This window comes from Manis javanica, chromosome 4 (genome assembly GCF_040802235.1).
Source record: "Manis javanica isolate MJ-LG chromosome 4, MJ_LKY, whole genome shotgun sequence".
NCBI lineage: Eukaryota > Metazoa > Chordata > Mammalia > Pholidota > Manidae > Manis > Manis javanica.
Window position 1 is genome coordinate 86,627,556 of NC_133159.1, and position 16,618 is coordinate 86,644,173.

The following is a 16,618-nucleotide window of genomic DNA, read 5'->3' on the forward strand; positions in this document are numbered from 1 at the left end:
TTGTGTGCTAGCAAAGCCAAAGATAATTCTGTGAATTTAATAACTTAATATTTCTCTTTTTATTATACAGTATGTTAACATTGTATTTGGAATCATGTGTTAGTGAGTGCATGCCTGCAACCAAATTATTTCAGTTAATGCGTATGCCATCATTAATTGACATAGTCATGAGACTAATCAAAGTAAAAGTGATTACTATGTTATTCCATATATATTAGGAGAATAAGAACATCATGTCAAAAACATCTAAGGAGAGAGAGAGAGGACACAAATTCTTTTTCTATCTAGTTTACTGGGAATATTTGGTAAAAAAATCTACATGTTGACACTGCTGCCATATAGATTTAATGAGGAAACTGTTTCTATGCTTTGAAAATCTGTGCTTAAAAACTGACTTGCTTTTGATGTAATGCAATGGGAAGAACAAAACATGACCTGTATAGTGCTTTTGCCTGAAATGGTTAGTGTGAATCTAATCACTAGCAAACAACTAGACAAATCCAGCTGGTAGAAACTTCTGCATACTGTTAGCCTCGATTCTTAAAGTGTCAATGTCATGAAAGAAAAAAGAAAATAAGAGGGCAGAGGGATTATTCTAGATTGGAGGAGATTTCACAATTAAATGCAATGTGTGATCCTTGATTGGATCTTGGATGGGGAAAAATAGCCACAAAGGAAATTATTGGGTTATTAGAAAATTTGAATATGGACTGTATAATAATAGTTAATAAAATTGTGTAAGTGTTCAATTTATTGGGTGTGAGAATGTTATTGTGGTTATAGAAGAATATTCTTATTCTTAGGAGATATATACAAAAGGATTTAGAGGCAAAGTATCAGTATGTCTAACTAACATTGGTGATTATAGGTGATGGAAAATAGGTATTTATTATATACTATTCTTTGACTTAAAATTTTTCCAAAATGAAAAACTAAAAACAAAAACATTGGAGGCTCCTCAGTTGCCACCAGGACAAAATCTAAACATTCTAGCATGGCCCAGTTAACTTTTCTCTTTTTAAAAATTAATTAATTAATTTTTATTAAGGTGTCATTGACACTAATCTTACGAAGATTTCACATAAGCAACATTGTGTTCACTACATTCACCCATATAATCGAGTCCCCCTTCACACCCCACCACAGTCACTGTCCATCAGTGTAGCAAAATGCCACAGAGCCACTACTTTTCTTCTCTGTGTCACACTATCTTCCCATTACCCCCACACACCATGTGTGCCAATCATAATGCCCCTCAATCCACTTCTCCCTCCCTCCTCACTTATCCTCTCCAACCCCTCTCCTTTGGTAACTGCTAGTCCCTTCTTGGAGTCTGTGAATCTGTTGCTATTTTGTTCCTTCAGTTTTGCTTTGTAGTTATACTCCACAAATGAGTGAAATCATTTGGAACTTGTCTTTCTCTGCCTGGCTTATTTCACTGAGCATACCCTCCAGCTCCATCCATGTTGTTGGAAATGGTAGTATTTGTTTTCTTTTAATGGCTGAATAGTATTCCATTGTGTATATGTACCACATCTTCTTTATCCATTCATCTACTGATGGACACTTAGGTAGCTTCCATATCTTGGCTATTGTAAACAGTGCTGTGATAAACATAGAGATGCATATGTCTTTTTGAATCTGAGGTCTTGTTTTCTTTGGGTAAATTCCTAGGAGTGGAATTCCTGGGTCAAATGGTATTTCTTCTTTCAGTTTTTGGATAAACCTCCAGATTGCTTCCACAGTGGTTGAACTAATTTACATTCCCACCAACAGTGTAGGAGGGTTCCCCTTTCTCCACTTCCTCACCAGCATTTGTTGTTCCTTGTCTTTTGGATGTTGGCCATATTTGTCTGCAAGTTCTTCATAAACATCATGATTTTACATTCCAAATACATAGAAGAATATACATATATAATGAATTTGTTGAATAAACAAATTCTTAAAACTGTATTTGACCAAAACCCATCTTTACATATGCTAAGTATAGAAAAAATATTGTTGTGTTCCCATTGGTCTTTTTAACCACAAGCACCAAAAGATGGTAGAGATGTATATATATAGAGAGAAATAGAGAAAGACAGACAGATATATCATTTCTTCAGACATGGACCACAGAACATATTTGCAGTTTGGTTAAATTCACGACCTTAGCATAAATTAAACAATCTCTCTTCTCTAAAAAGAAAAATACACAGTTATGTTTCTTCGTGAATAATTAATGACGTAATCTTATATGAGGTGACAGCAAGAATTACTCTACTACAAAACCATATGCTGGTATCACTCCAGAATTTTAAGAACTAGATCTCTTTTTAACAGACACTATAATAAGTCTGTAACATTATGACATTCAAAACGAAGCGTGCAAGACCTTCGCAGGATGTCTGAATCCTTCTCACGCCTTCTCCCTGTTTTTGAGGCAACAGGAGAATGGGGCTCATAAATACCCTTGTTGTGCATTGCAGCTCCTAGATCACTAATCTCTCCTTTAAGTTTTCTCCTGGTTCTACTGTGTCCTTCACATTCATGGTGCGAGCTTCTGTTGATCTCTGGGACATCTCCTAATAGTCTCCTAAGATGTTGGCACTTAGTCACAATTTTCCCTTTGGAAGAAATGCAAAGTCTAGGTCTAGAAATGCATGAGCAGCTGTGTCTGTGCTCAGGAGCTGCCGAAGTTGTAACTGCAGTAGGTGGAGGGAGGTGCTTCTGGTAACCTTAGAAGTCTTGGCTTTTAACATGGCTGACTTTGAAAGTTTATACAGCTGCTTCTTTAGTTATGGAAATTGTATTTTGGTTTTGAAAATTTTAAGTTCTGAAAAATATTTTAAGCCTTTTTATCAACCAAGGTCAAGCCAGCTTTATTTCATTCTTTGCGGAGACTGGGGACTCCGAGGTGTGCAGTGAAGAAGCCTTTTTATCAACCAAGGTCAAGCCAGCTTTATTTCATTCTTTGCGGAGACTGGGGACTCCGAGGTGCAGTGACGATGGCTCAACAGATGTTTTTCCAGTACGGAGAGGGGAGTCACCCTACGTATTTTCATTCCATACATTTAATGATTTAGAAATTTTTTGTTATCATTGTTTTAATTCTGACATATGCAGAATTGAAATATTTTCTTAATGTATTTTCCTTCTTTGCTTATACCCTAGTAATGCATATCCGTATGCTATGGGTATATACCAAAGCTTGTAGTAACATTTTCATTATATGAAGTGAAATTAAATTTTTTTACATTAAAAACTTTTAAATTAACAAATTATTTATAGATTTTATTTATCAAAGGTAATAAATCTCAAATTGCTCTATTTTTGAGAAAAGTATGACATTAATGCTTTTGATGCCTTAGTTCCAAAAATCCCAAAGAAGGATTTTCCCAGCAATAATTATACTTTCTGATTTTATGACATATTTAGGTGTCTCTCTTATATATCTGATCTTAAATCAGAATTTATGTAATAGTTTTTGGTTTGTCAGGATCCCAGATTCAAAAAGACATATGCACCCCTAAGTTTATTGCAGCACTATTTACAATAGCCAAGAAATAGAAGCAACTTAAGTGTCCATCAGTAGATGAATGGATAAAGAAGAGGTGGTATATATACACAATGGAATATTATTCAGCCATAAGAAGAAAACAAATCCTACCATTTGCAACAACAAGGATGGAGCTAGAGGGTATTATGCTCGGTGAAATGAACAGGATGGAGAAAGACAAGTATCAAGTGATTTCACTCATCTGTGGAGTATAAGAACAAAGCAAAAACCGAAGGAGCAAAACAGCAGCAGACTCACAGAACCCAAGAGTGGACTCACAGTTACCAAAGGGAAAGGGACTGGGGAGGGTGGGTGGGAAGGGGGGTGATAAGGGGATTAAGGGATATTATGATAAGTGCACATTATATAGGGGGTCACGGGGAGGGCTGTGCAACAGAGAAGACAAGTACTGGCTCTGTAGCATCTTACTATGCTGATGGACAGTGACTTAATGGGGTATGTAGTGGGGACTTGATAATAGAAGGGAATATGGTACCCACAATGTTGCTCATGTGAAACCTGAGCATAAGATGGTATATCAATGGTACCTTAATAAAGAAAAAATAGTTTAGGTTTGTTAAAATTTATATGAGGATAACTGTAAATTGAAAAGACCAACATCAAAGTTTGTGAATTATAGCTTCCTATTTTGTTTATAAAACTAAGCGTAATGACTATTTTAGAATTGCATATTAGGCGTGTCCTTTTTATTCTCATTTTGTGTAATCCTCATTTAATATTTAATGGCTAAAGAAGTTGGATTGCTGCGCATGAATATAGAGTAATACAAGAGAATTGGTGAAGTCTTCAGTATTTATATTCCTTTGGGATTATTAAGTGATAATCCAATTTTTAAACTACAAGGTTTTGTGTTGGCACAGAAGAATCCTCTCTCCCATTCTCATGTTGCATTATTTTAAAAATATGAGTTATCATCTAGGAATTGTGGAAATATATAAGCTTATTTTTTATGTTTAGTATATGAACAGAAAGAGAAACTGGGATACTGGGTTTAAACATGTATATAAAACATTTTATATTTCTTGTTTTAAACTGGCTGTTATGATCTGTTAAGTTTTAAAATACACTTGTTAGAAATAATGTTTGGAGAAAAATCTAGAATGTGCTTGGGGTTCATTACCCTCCCCCGTTCCCCAAAGCACAGAAGACAATCAAGCCTAAATACATGCTGTTTACTCCCTGATAGAACTTCTACCTAGATTTCTTCTATCGTTTCTACTCTTTGCCTGTTTCTGTTATACCTGTTAAGTCCTAAACCCCCAGCTTCCTGCTTCAGCTTTTTGTGTACTGTTCCCAAGCCTCAAAATAGAAGTTGACACTGATATGCAGGAAGGAACCAAAAAGCCTTCTCACAGCCCAAATGGAAGTTCCCCAAGTGTCAGAAACCTCCACCTTCACCTCCACCTCCTCCACGCTCCTGGGCCCCTAATCCCTTCCTGTCTGTCCACAGCACCCACCCAACATTGTCATGGCCGCTGGAGGGGGAGAGTAGGGAATGAGAGAAGCTGTTAGCCCCTTTCTGGGTAGCTAGTTATCTTTCCAACCTTTCTGTTGTTTTTCCAGTTTGTAGGGGATTTGATTTTTTTTGTATAAGTATTGGTTTTGCTTGCCAGCTCTGCATTTTTGGCCTTATCCACCCCATAATCTTCATCATATGTACTTGATGTCCACCAGAACCCAACCTCCAGCAGAGGTTGGAGTGAATGGCCATAGGCTGTGAAGCAAACAAATCCCTAGGTTTGTTGTTTTTAATTAATGCACAAGGTTTAAGTGCTCATTGGTTGGTTGAGTAGTGGGAACAATTAACAGAAGGAGCATCTAGCTTTTACTGAGAGATCACCATGTACCAGACGCTAACATACTCAGCGGTCCTCACAGGACAGGTGGGATTATGCCCAGGTTGTGCAAAAGGAACCCAGGCCCAAATCACTGTTCATGGCTTGTAGTTTTGCCATATTCACTCACTGTGTCACTAATTCTGAGATGATTCAGTTTTCATATTGAAGAGTAAGGCAGTTTTTTAATACTTCATTTTAAAGGGATGAAGATTAATATCATGTGTTCAGTTAAAAGTAAAGTAGAAAGTTTCTATAGTTTTGATGAATAGGTAGGAATACAAAGAAACTAATAATTTTTATAGCCATATTCCTATTTATTTTTCTAAATGTTTTACTTCTGATTTGTTTTCTTTTCTGCAAGAAACTAATAATTTTTATAGCCATATTCCTGTTTATTTTTCTAAATGGTCTATTTTTGATTTGTTTTTCTTTCTGCAACAAATGAATATTTATTGAGGATATTCTAAGTCTGTGACATCAGGTTAACATTTATATTCTCAGGAGCACATGTGTTAAATATAACTAACTGTCTCTCCAATTTAAAGAAGTATAGATTGAATTATGGTTTATACATTATTCTCAAGATATAAGACACAGTGAATATTATATGATTTACACTATTTAAAAACAACCCCTCAGTCTGCCTCTGACTCCTGGTGTCACCCCACTGGCAGAATATTTGATGGAATCGAATCCTGTTTTGATCTGCTGGAGTATTTTTCAGATCTTTGTGGTGCAAATAGACTGTATAGCAAACCTAGTTTGCATTCATTAAGTAGATGACTTACTATAGGATCCTTTGGAAATCCTGCTTTTCTCTTTACATTGAGGAGATTTAGAAAGGGAAATGGGAAGCTGGAAAACTGAAAGCTGTCCCCACCAGGACAGATGGATGAGACAAAATGATTTTGTTAGTCTGAGATTTGTGTAAAGCTGTAGCCCCTCAGGGGAATGATATCAGCTTGAGTGATTAACTCATGATTATGCAAAGATCAATTTATCTAGCCTCTTTGTTTTTCCTTTTTCTTATTGCCAGGGGCAACCTCATTTCTTATTACCATCTTAAGGGCATTAGAGTCGTGGGTTAGGAAAGTGGCAGATCACTAATAGCCCAACTTTGCCTGTTTTACTCTCGTTAACAATTTTGTTAAACAAGAGAAGAAATTAAGCCAGTTTATTGGGCAATAGTTGTTTTCTCATAAGGTTAGATATACAAGTATTTTGCAGAAGAGTTTCTCAGTACAGTTCTTTCAGAGGTCATCTTGGTTGAGTAAATGAAATATAATTGTAATCAGTCATAATTATTTGTTTTACTAGTCTTTTTTAGCTTATTAAATCCATTCTTTTTCACATACAACCCTTGTAATAGTGCCTGGTATGTAGCAAGGATTTATTAAATATTTGTTAAATATTGGATGAGCATATGACAGTTTTGTGAGATAAGTATGGTTGGTATTTATCAACACATTAAAAATGATAAAATGGATTCGTTTTAATTTTAGCTCATGATGATACAGGTATTCTGTCTCTTTTCTACCACAAGCATCTTTGAGGGTGCTAGTAAATGTATTGTTTGTAAATTTGAATAGCAGCTTTAACTTTTAGCATGGATTTTTTTCTTTTTTTAATGAGGTAAAAAAGCTAAAAACTCTTCTGTGTTGGTGTCTTGCCAAAGGGATTCAGCCCTGGGCAAGTTCGCTATGGATTCAATGTGTCCAAAGAAATTGACAGCAAAAGGTTCTTTGGGGTGAAAGGGTTTATTACCCAGTTTGTTCTCCCGGAGGTAGGCCGAGCACTAGCGTCTCTTCCTCCACCCAGAGCACTGGGCCGAGCTCTCTATATAGCACAATAATAGCTTATTGCCTAAAGGTGTGGAGGTGGTAGCCTAGCAACAGGCCAGTTACATCCTCAGGTGGTTTAAGTTCAGTGAGGATCCTGGCCGTAGGAACCCCAACCTCCCCACAGTTGGTAAGTTTCTAAGGTCAGTGCAGCCTTCTAGTTCATTAGAGTCGGTCCTGACTCCCTGCAAGAGTTCATTAGTGCTGTGCAGAGCCCTCCCACTTGAGTGGAAAAAAAAAAGCCATGCCAGAAATTACTGTAAGAAGGTAGTATTAATAGATTTTAGCTCCCACTCTGTGTTTTCCCTTTCTAGAAGATATTCTGATTTACCTCTCATTCTGTGGTACTGAGAAGAAAGTGCTTATAACTGATGGTATGTTTTAATTTTTAAAAAATCATTTTTATTTGAAAGAAGGCATTTAGTAGAATTTCAGTTCATCCAACAAATATTTGTTGATCACTCACTGTGTGCCAGGCACTACTTGTTCTGGGAGTCAGCAATGAAAAAAAAAGACAATATCCTTTATCTTGGATAGATTACATTGTAGTGGCACAGTGACGATAATCACAGCAATGTAGCAAATAGGTTTTATGTGAGAAGGTAATAAGTGTTATGGGTAGAGAGAACAGCACAGGAAGAACGGGAATAATGAGGCCTTTACTGTTTCTGGTACCAAGTTTTTTTTCCTATAGCATGTATATCATCATCTGACATATTATATTTACTTTTTACCATCTCCCCTCCTCTCTAGCACCCAATAGCATATAAACTCCATGAGAGCAAGGATTTTTTTTTAGAATCTATTTTGTTCACTGTGTATTCCCAGGGGATGGAACAGTGCCAGAGAATACTAGAGTCACAGTAAATGTTGGATGAATGAATTGAATGAATATTATATAGGATGGTCAGGGTAGGCCTCACTGACAGCTGAGCAGAGATACGACAAGAGGGGGAGTATGCCACATGGCTGTCTCGAGGAACATTGTTCCAGGCAGACTGGCCAGTGTGGCTAGAGCTGAGTGAACAGGAGAGGAGTAAGACATCAGAGCAGGGGCCAGGTCATGGGTGGGCTTTGTAGGCCTTTGGGAGGACTAAGGAAGATAAAATACTACAGGTTTTGAGTGATGGAGTGACATCATTGTAGTTGCTCTACTATTAAAGTACAAAAACTGTATCAGAGGCCATTGCAAAATCTAGGCAAGAGACAGTGGATTCTGGGTTTGAGTTATTTTGAAGGTAAGGCTAACAGGTTTTGCTCATGGGTTGGCTGTGAGAGAAAAATAGGTCTTTAAGTTGCATCATTAGGGTGGAACTGAGCTATAGGAGATAAAAATAAGATCAACAGGTTTAAGGGGAGGAAACTGTTCAATTTGGCTGTGTGATGTTTGTCAGACTGTTAAGCAAATGGTAGGTAGGTTCCATCTGGGAATACAAATCTGGGAGGTGCGAGCATAGAGATGGTACTGGAAGTCTGGATACTACATGAGATCATCTAGCGAACAAGTATAGAAAAAGAAGGGATCTGAGGCCTGAGCCTTTTGATATTTCAGTGTTTAGTGTTCAAAGATAAGAGAATAATTGGAAGCAGCAGCAACGGGGATTGAGAAAGACTGATAGATAAGCTAAAGGGGCAACCAATGAGTATTGTCTGGAAGCCAAGAAGGGAAAAAGTGTTTCAGTAGAAAGCAGTGGTCACCTGTGTCCTTGCTGGTAGATAAAGCAGTTAAAATGAGGACTGAGAGATGAGTACTGGTCTTAACAGCTTGGAGGTGCCCTTGACAAACAGCTCTGCGAAGAGCTGTAGGCAACAAAGGTTTGTATGAAATGGTTCAAGAGAAAAGGGAGAACAAGAATTGTAGAGAGCAAATACAGTAAGTAATACAGGAGAGCTGGGGGCAATTTTGAGAGCGTAACATTGATTAGTGAGGTCATATTCAAAATTGAAGAGCGGATTTGGAATGAAAATAACTAAATAACTAGTAGATGGCTATACTTAAGTGTTTACTCATCAGTGATCATGGGAAGATTTAGACTAGATTAATTTATGATTTTGGTAGCCAACTAGTAAAGCACTGTGGTGTCCTTTAGCAGAGTAATGGTGGATGGGTAACCTCATTTTTCCAAAATTCACTTGGACAGGGTATGCAGTCAATAGCATGGATTTCTTTTGTAGAAGTAAATGGAGAATCTTCATTGCAGCTGATGAATATTCCTATTTCTAAAATAAAATTACAGGCACTTCATGATGAAAAATGGACAATCATTTCCCAGAAGGAGAAGAGAAAAACAGTTCTTTCCTTTTTCAAAAAAAATGAGTTTTCAACATGAGTTTTGTTTGATTTTCTAATTTTTTTTTTTTTTCCTTAACTTTTCAGGCTGGAGTGAGACAGCTTTATGTACAGATTGACTTTGCAGCCATGTAATGAATGAAAAGAAATTATGCTTTTCGGGGGACCTAGTTTTTGGATTGGTACTGCACAATCCAAAACATTGTACCTAACTTTTTAAAATAGAGAAATCATCACTGCACCTTCCCAGCACCAGGTAGACCGGGCAGTCAGCCGTTTGTGCTCTGACGCGAGTTCACAGCTAAGGGATCAGAATTAAGAGGATCTCTCCTGGACTTTTGGTCTTGTATTTTGTGCTCTTCCCTCCAAACCATTTTGATTTCTGAGGTTTTTGCTTTTATTCCAAGAGGTTGTTTTTCTTTTTTTGTCCATATTTCAAATGCCCTTACTCCTAACCAGTAAAAAAATCAGATAGTAGGCCTCTGTTTATCTGGAATGTCATCACTGAAGCTGCTGGAAACCACTGCTTTCATTCCCACAAAACTAGTGTTATTAAAAAAAAAAAAAAGAAATGGGAATCTGTTTTATATGTAATGTCACAATTGTTGACGTTCTTCAGTATAATCATATGTTTGTAAAATTGTTTGTACCTTGCAAACTTATGAACCAAACCATATTGGGTTTTCAAAGTGCCTTTGTATCTGAAAATGTATTTGCTAGCATAGAAATGTACCATCAAAGGTCATATATGTTTTTTTTAATGGATATTCTGTAATTTGTACAAAATAAGATTCACATTAATGTATACAGATTGTCTTTTTATGTACTTCCAGCTTAGGTTTAAGTATATGATAATTTTCCTTTTAGTGCTTTATCATAAAAAAATTAAAGGTATCATTTTGCTTTTTAAATCAAATTCAATTATCACATTAAATTCTTTTGTGGCCTATGTTTTCAAACCTTTGCAAATTCATCTGATAAAGACAGTTGTTTTGATTTCCTTGAAATTCCAAATTTCTATAAAAACTACTGTATCTAAGGTAAACATATAACTCTTCTTGCCATTTATGGATTTTATTAATGAAAGGAAAAAACAAAGTAGAGTGAAGGCAGACATGGTTGTGACAATGTTATTTTACTTTTTCATTCTTCAAAATGCCAAGTCATCTGGTTTGTTTTCTGGTACAAGCATTGCACAAATACAGTTGCTTTCAGGAATCTTAAAGCAGCATTTTATTGAATTTGAACTATGAAAGGTATAGAGAAAATGTGGTAATACGGAACTCTTCCTAACCCAGGTATCTTAGAAGTTAGTAAATAAGTTTATTTTTAGGTTCTTCTTTATTTGAAAAATAAAATTGCATTTTGAGATGACAGGTGCTTGAACACTGAAATATTCTCTGTGTTCTATGAAAAAATAGGGATCTGGATAGACATTTTTCCATTGTACTTCATTTTATCACAATGGATCTTATAATCCCTTTTAACTTTAAAAAATTGAAATTGCTAGGGAAAAAAACCTGCAGAATGGAAATGTTTAGATTGTAGATCAATAGTCAGTTGTTCACTGATGTGGAAGAAATTGCTGTTGATTTTATCTAAGTTTTAGATAATTTTTCCCCCTATTTCTAATCTACAATTTATGAACTGTCCTCTATTAGGAAAACTAGACTACTTTCTTAATGCTTTTCTAAATTGTGACAGATTGCCCTGAATTGTTCCTAGGACCCTTTTTGCAGATTAAGTAGTATTTTCATGTTTACTTACTGCCAGGCAGTTCTAAAGCTAAGAATTCTTGCATTTGAATGTGCTTAACTGAAACGGTGGTTGAGAGGTTTTTAGGAGGAAAAATATAAAAGGAAATGTCCTGATAATGGTACAGGTTTTTTCATTATAAATGTTAAGTAGTCATTTGGAAATTTGCATCCACTAACCAAGCCTGATAGAAGCCTGGGTTCTGTGTTTTTTGGCATATGATGGAAAATGGCACATCTAGAGGAATGCAGGGATTTTGGCGTGTGCCTTTAATAACTAGTTACATGTAATTGTACTGATATTTCCCATATGGGGCTCGTATTTGCACGGTCTTACAAAATTTGCCAGTGCATCTTGAAGATCCAGTTCTACCCTTCCCTGAACCCTCCATTCCAAGTGACGTTTTGTCAAAATGTGTGTCACTTTATTTCTGAATACATTAAGTGCATGAGTATGTTTTTTCCTTGATAAGATAGAGTATACAGAGTATTAGACTGGTAGGTAACCTAATTTTGCACCTGTTACAATAGAGTGTAGCTCCTATCATTTAGAAGGTTGTCATTTATGTTCTAATTCAGTGTCCTCAACCTACATGTGCTGCAGTAAAAAATCAGTGTGAGGAAAAAGCAACCTTTTCTCACTCTGAGTAATGTGTCTTATCAGTGTTCTTAGCACAGAGGTATTGCAAAAGCAGGTAATTTCATTGAGAAATACTACCTGATTATTGTCATAAAATAAATGTAAGATGTCCCTTTTGTTGAGTTAATTTTTTTGGGAAAAAATCTCTCTGCTAGTATTTTGAAAACCAAAATATTCCTAGAGAACAAGCTTGTATTACTCAGGGAAAGTTTACTTTGCAGGTAAACTTACCCAAGCAGAAATATACCTGTACTAATTTTGTGTTTTTAAATTTAGAGTTTACTGATCAAGATGACGGGCATAACATATGTATGACTTCCTTATTTTGCCGATTCCTGTGTCCCTTTGGAAGGGCAGTATCTAGTTTATCTGTAGCTCAGTGCTCCTCCCACTGTCATCCTACCCTGTCTTCTGCAGAGACACAGGAAGCAGGGGCAGATGATACTGGCATTGTGATTTCCCTTGTATCCAGAAGGCTTCAGCATTCTTTAAATTAAGCTCACACATAAACACCAGTAACCAAAATACTGTGACTTTTGTGCACCTTTGTGAAGCAGCCAAAGGTAGTTGATCAGAGTTCTATAATATTTTTACCATATACTATGGAATAATCAATTTTATAGTGATTATTAATATGATCACATCCTCTTATATAATGTTGGGATTCAAGAACAAAAATATTTCGTGGCTTAACATGGAATTTTAAATCAAAGGGGAGTGTCCTAAGAAAGAGTCTCATTCTGCCTCTCATTTTACAGAAGAGAAAATTGGAAGCTCAGAAAAACTCTCATTTACTCAAGGTCACAGAGATAGTGGTAAAGCCGAGGCTAGAATCCAGGTCTTCTGACTCCAAGTCTAGAGAGAATTCTTTCGACCCCGTCGTGCTGCCTGTCCCTCCTTGGAAGATCTGCCTTTCTGTACACGTGATGAAAAGCATCTGTAAATAAGGGACATCTGACCTCCATTTTTGGTACATTAAGGCACTTTATAAATGGAGTTTTGTTTTATTTTTCATATCTAATTATGAGGTTTAGAATATTATTTCCATAGTATTCATTATGGAAGCTATAATTAATTTTTTTACCCTTTTTTACTTTTTTACTCTTGTGAAACTAGTTCCTGATTTTTAGAAAGTAACATCTGTACATTGGATACTTATAACTTGAGAGTGAAGTTTTCTGTTAATTGCCCTAGGATAAATCAAAGTCCTATTTAAGGATTGCTTAGTTTCTTGTTTCATTTATATTTTGTGAACAGGTACTTTTTTAGAAACGAGGCTAATTCACAGGTTGTATCATTTCAGTCTTGTTACTTTAGTTTTCAGTCACTGGAGACCTTTTGAATTTTTAATATTATTCCAAAAGCCACCCCAAATTGGGCATTGAATGTTACATAGAGCAAATCTTTTAATTCGATAGGATGAAAATTTAAGAATCTCAGAACAAAACTGCTACTTTCAATTCTTCATTAAAAGCATTCATTACATTGTTTTCTGTTGCTGTCTTTGAAACACATTATTTTCCAATTCACAAGAACTTTGGCAAAAAAGGGAAATTATTTTATTCTTTGAAGAACATTCATTAGAAGTTTTATTAATGAAAGAGGATTGTTTTAATGCAATGATTCCCTCAGAAGCTTCAGTGATCCACATCACCATAGGATGGGGAGATGTAATACAATGAAAATTTAGGTATCAAAAAAATATTTGCAGAAAAATATAGTTCTGGAAGACCAAACAGATGTGAATCTTTTTGATAAGGGCACTTTTGGTTTATGTTTAAGCATTTCCTAACCACAAATTATACACAAAGGGTGGGGTTTAATTTTTATTTAGTATTTGTCAGGTTCTTTGTGTAGCCTTTTTCATGTTACCACATTTAAAATCATCACATTTCTATAAAGAAAGAATTTGCATTATTTTATGATGGACAGAGCATTTTCAAATATATTTTTCTCTTCTGATTCTCCTAACATCTTTGGAAGGAATTCTTAACCCCATTTTATGGATGAGGAAGCTAAATCCAGTGCTTTTTCTGAAGACTACTCTGTTGTTTTGTTTTGCTTTTTAATGTCATTAGAGATCCAAGAAGTTTTAGCAGATCTAAACATTCTCCTGTAAAACCAGTAAACAATTATCATGACAAGATTGTTATGGGGGACCGTTGTTATATATACTTTGTTTCTACCCTGCTTGTTCCTTCTTTCACTGCTCTCATACCGCTTCCTACCTTTGCCATTGAACGTAAACTGAGCAGGCTAATGAGCAATAAATAGGAGCTCCTGTAAAGCACTTTTAAGACCTTTACAAAAAGTTTTACTGACACAGAGTAAGCTGCTTAAAAGGAACTGAAAAAGGCTTTAAAAATTTGGTATTTGTAGTGTTTTGTGTTGTTGGAAGTCTGCAAAAAAGAAGAATGTCATTGTCTCATAAATGCTATTATCCCCAAACTTAGAATGAATTTACACTTACATGCTTAGTACATATTTGGTTAACTAGTGAGTAAATACTGCTGATAGTAGTGGATACAAAAGTAAGAATTGGGGACAGGTAAAGCCAATAATTTACTGTTTATTGCAGGAGACACCTCAGCTTTTCTTTGGCATTTTTGCACAAGTAAGTGGCTTTATATTCACTTTGGCCATTTTTTTTCAAGTAGCCTGTGAGCTGCTCATTCATTTTAATACAGGAACAGCGGAGGTATAGCAATGTTATTCATTTTGCATGTTGTTGGACAGGAATTTGCAGAATTGGGACTGTGGAACCTGGGTCACTTGAATTTTCCTATTTTGTATTGCCAAATGAGAAACCACATTGTCTCCTTTGTTTTTATGGAGAATTGCCATATTCATATTACTTTAAGGACCTGTGTATGTTTTCTATTTCACTTATCCCTAGATATATTATCAATCAAAACTCAGAGGTGTATCTTGAGGGTGCTTCTATAAAAACAACACTACATGTAGTCATTAGTGATTTAAATATTCTTAGGATAGCTGTTTTCTTTTTCCTCTCTACTAAATTTTAGCAGAGCTCCTCTGTATTTCACTTTCTTTCATCTCTTGTCATTGCTGGTGCCACCATAAAACTTACATTTTTTACTAGTGAAAAAAAGCTTCATTTTGAATTTCAGTATTTGAATTTTAGGTATCACATATCATGCATTAGTTAGCCTCAGTGAAGATTCTATTTTGAACTAGATGCATTCTGTCAAGAGTTTGCTAGTAATCCCAATGCTTCCTCTAATAGCAAATTCAGTGCTGTTTCTTCCCAAATGATATTTTGCCCCAACGTTTATGAGTTTGATCAGTAAACAAAATGGATCTTTTATATGGGAAATACTGTGAATAAAAAATTGCCAAATCCCTACTTAGTATATTCTAAACACCATGACACTTAACTCCCTGTCTTTAATGGGTTCTAAACATATGGCCAAGTTTGAGATTAGGTTTGATTTCATTGGTGAAGATTATGGCATCAAAACATTTCTAAACAAGTTTGAGTACATGGCTAGGTTATAATGTCAAATTTCAAAGACTGTGTTGTAATTTGGTTTGAATATGCTAAAGTGAACAGTTATGATTTGCCTAAGTATAGTACAATAAATCCATCATGTGTATTTCACTTTTTTCTACTTGAAGACATTAATGTATATATTTTGTTTAATCTCAGATGTATTTAAAAAGAAAACAACTGTATCAGAATTCTTCCAATAAAATTTAAAAATCTTTACCTGAACTGTGTTTATCAGTTTGATGAACTAACAACACTGTGAACCTAACAGTTAATTGGAAATGATTCCAGAGAACTTAAGGAACGAAAGGGAAAGATGAATGATATTCTCGGCCAGGAAACACAAAACTCATCAGGAGAAAAGTGCTAGGAGATTGGAAATGTCTCAACATTGTGAAGATCCTCACTGTGGCTCTTACTCTTTATTTCACCTCATAAACACATCTCGAAGGATTTATTTCCAGGTATTTCCGACTAACCCCAAATTATTGTTTCACCTCATTCTCTATGGATGACCTCAGCTTATAGGAAATAAATACCCAAAGCATCTGACATTATCAAATCTCCATCATCCTTCCAAATTTTTTCCCCTCTAATCAGAAGCAATTCTTTTTTAAATGCTCCACGAAACCCCAAATCCCACTCATATCACCTTCTCAAATATATTATCAAAGCAGCCTCTTTGCTTTCAGTCTCTGCCGCACTGGATAAGGGCTTTATCCTCTGTGTGCTGTCAAACACCTTTCATGTGGTCTATGTGTGCTTCTAACACTTCCTTTCTAACCATATTCCTACTAATGTGTCTCCCCTCTGGTTTGCAGGAGTTAATCACCGGTCATCAGCGTCTTGCTTCTTGTTACATCCATGGCAGAACTCCTAGCATCTCAGATTCAACAAAGAAAAAACAATATATTTATTTTTTCCACTCGTCTCTCATCCCAACTACCAATTTCTGTCAGAACTCCTTATGGAATTCTTAGAAGTCTAAACATTGCCTTTGCCACCTCTTATTCCTGAATCCCTATCACAAAAATCCTTCCCTTCATTCCTTTGGAATCTTAACCAATTCACCTTTTCCATTCCCGCTGCCCTATTTCAGGACGTCATTGATGAGATGACTGCATATAGTCACTATGAGGAACTGGCTTCCCATCTATTCCACACCCAGCTCTAGCCACCTCCATTTTA

The 16,618-nt window shown here is 35.8% G+C and overlaps 1 protein-coding gene across 2 annotated transcripts in view; it reads left to right on the forward strand.

Annotated features, from left to right (window-relative positions):
* Nucleotides 1-15,655, forward strand: part of SLC30A7 (solute carrier family 30 member 7) — an 86,393-nt gene extending 70,738 nt beyond the window's left edge. For both annotated transcript variants that reach the window (XR_012130256.1, XM_017668570.3), the window contains one exon: nucleotides 9,613-15,655. Coding sequence is in view for 1 of the 2 variants with exons in the window: in XM_017668570.3 (XP_017524059.1) it covers nucleotides 9,613-9,660 (48 nt within the window). In the remaining variant the exon portion in view is untranslated. The remainder of the gene's footprint in view (nucleotides 1-9,612) is intronic.
* The last annotated feature ends 963 nt before the right edge of the window (nucleotides 15,656-16,618 follow it).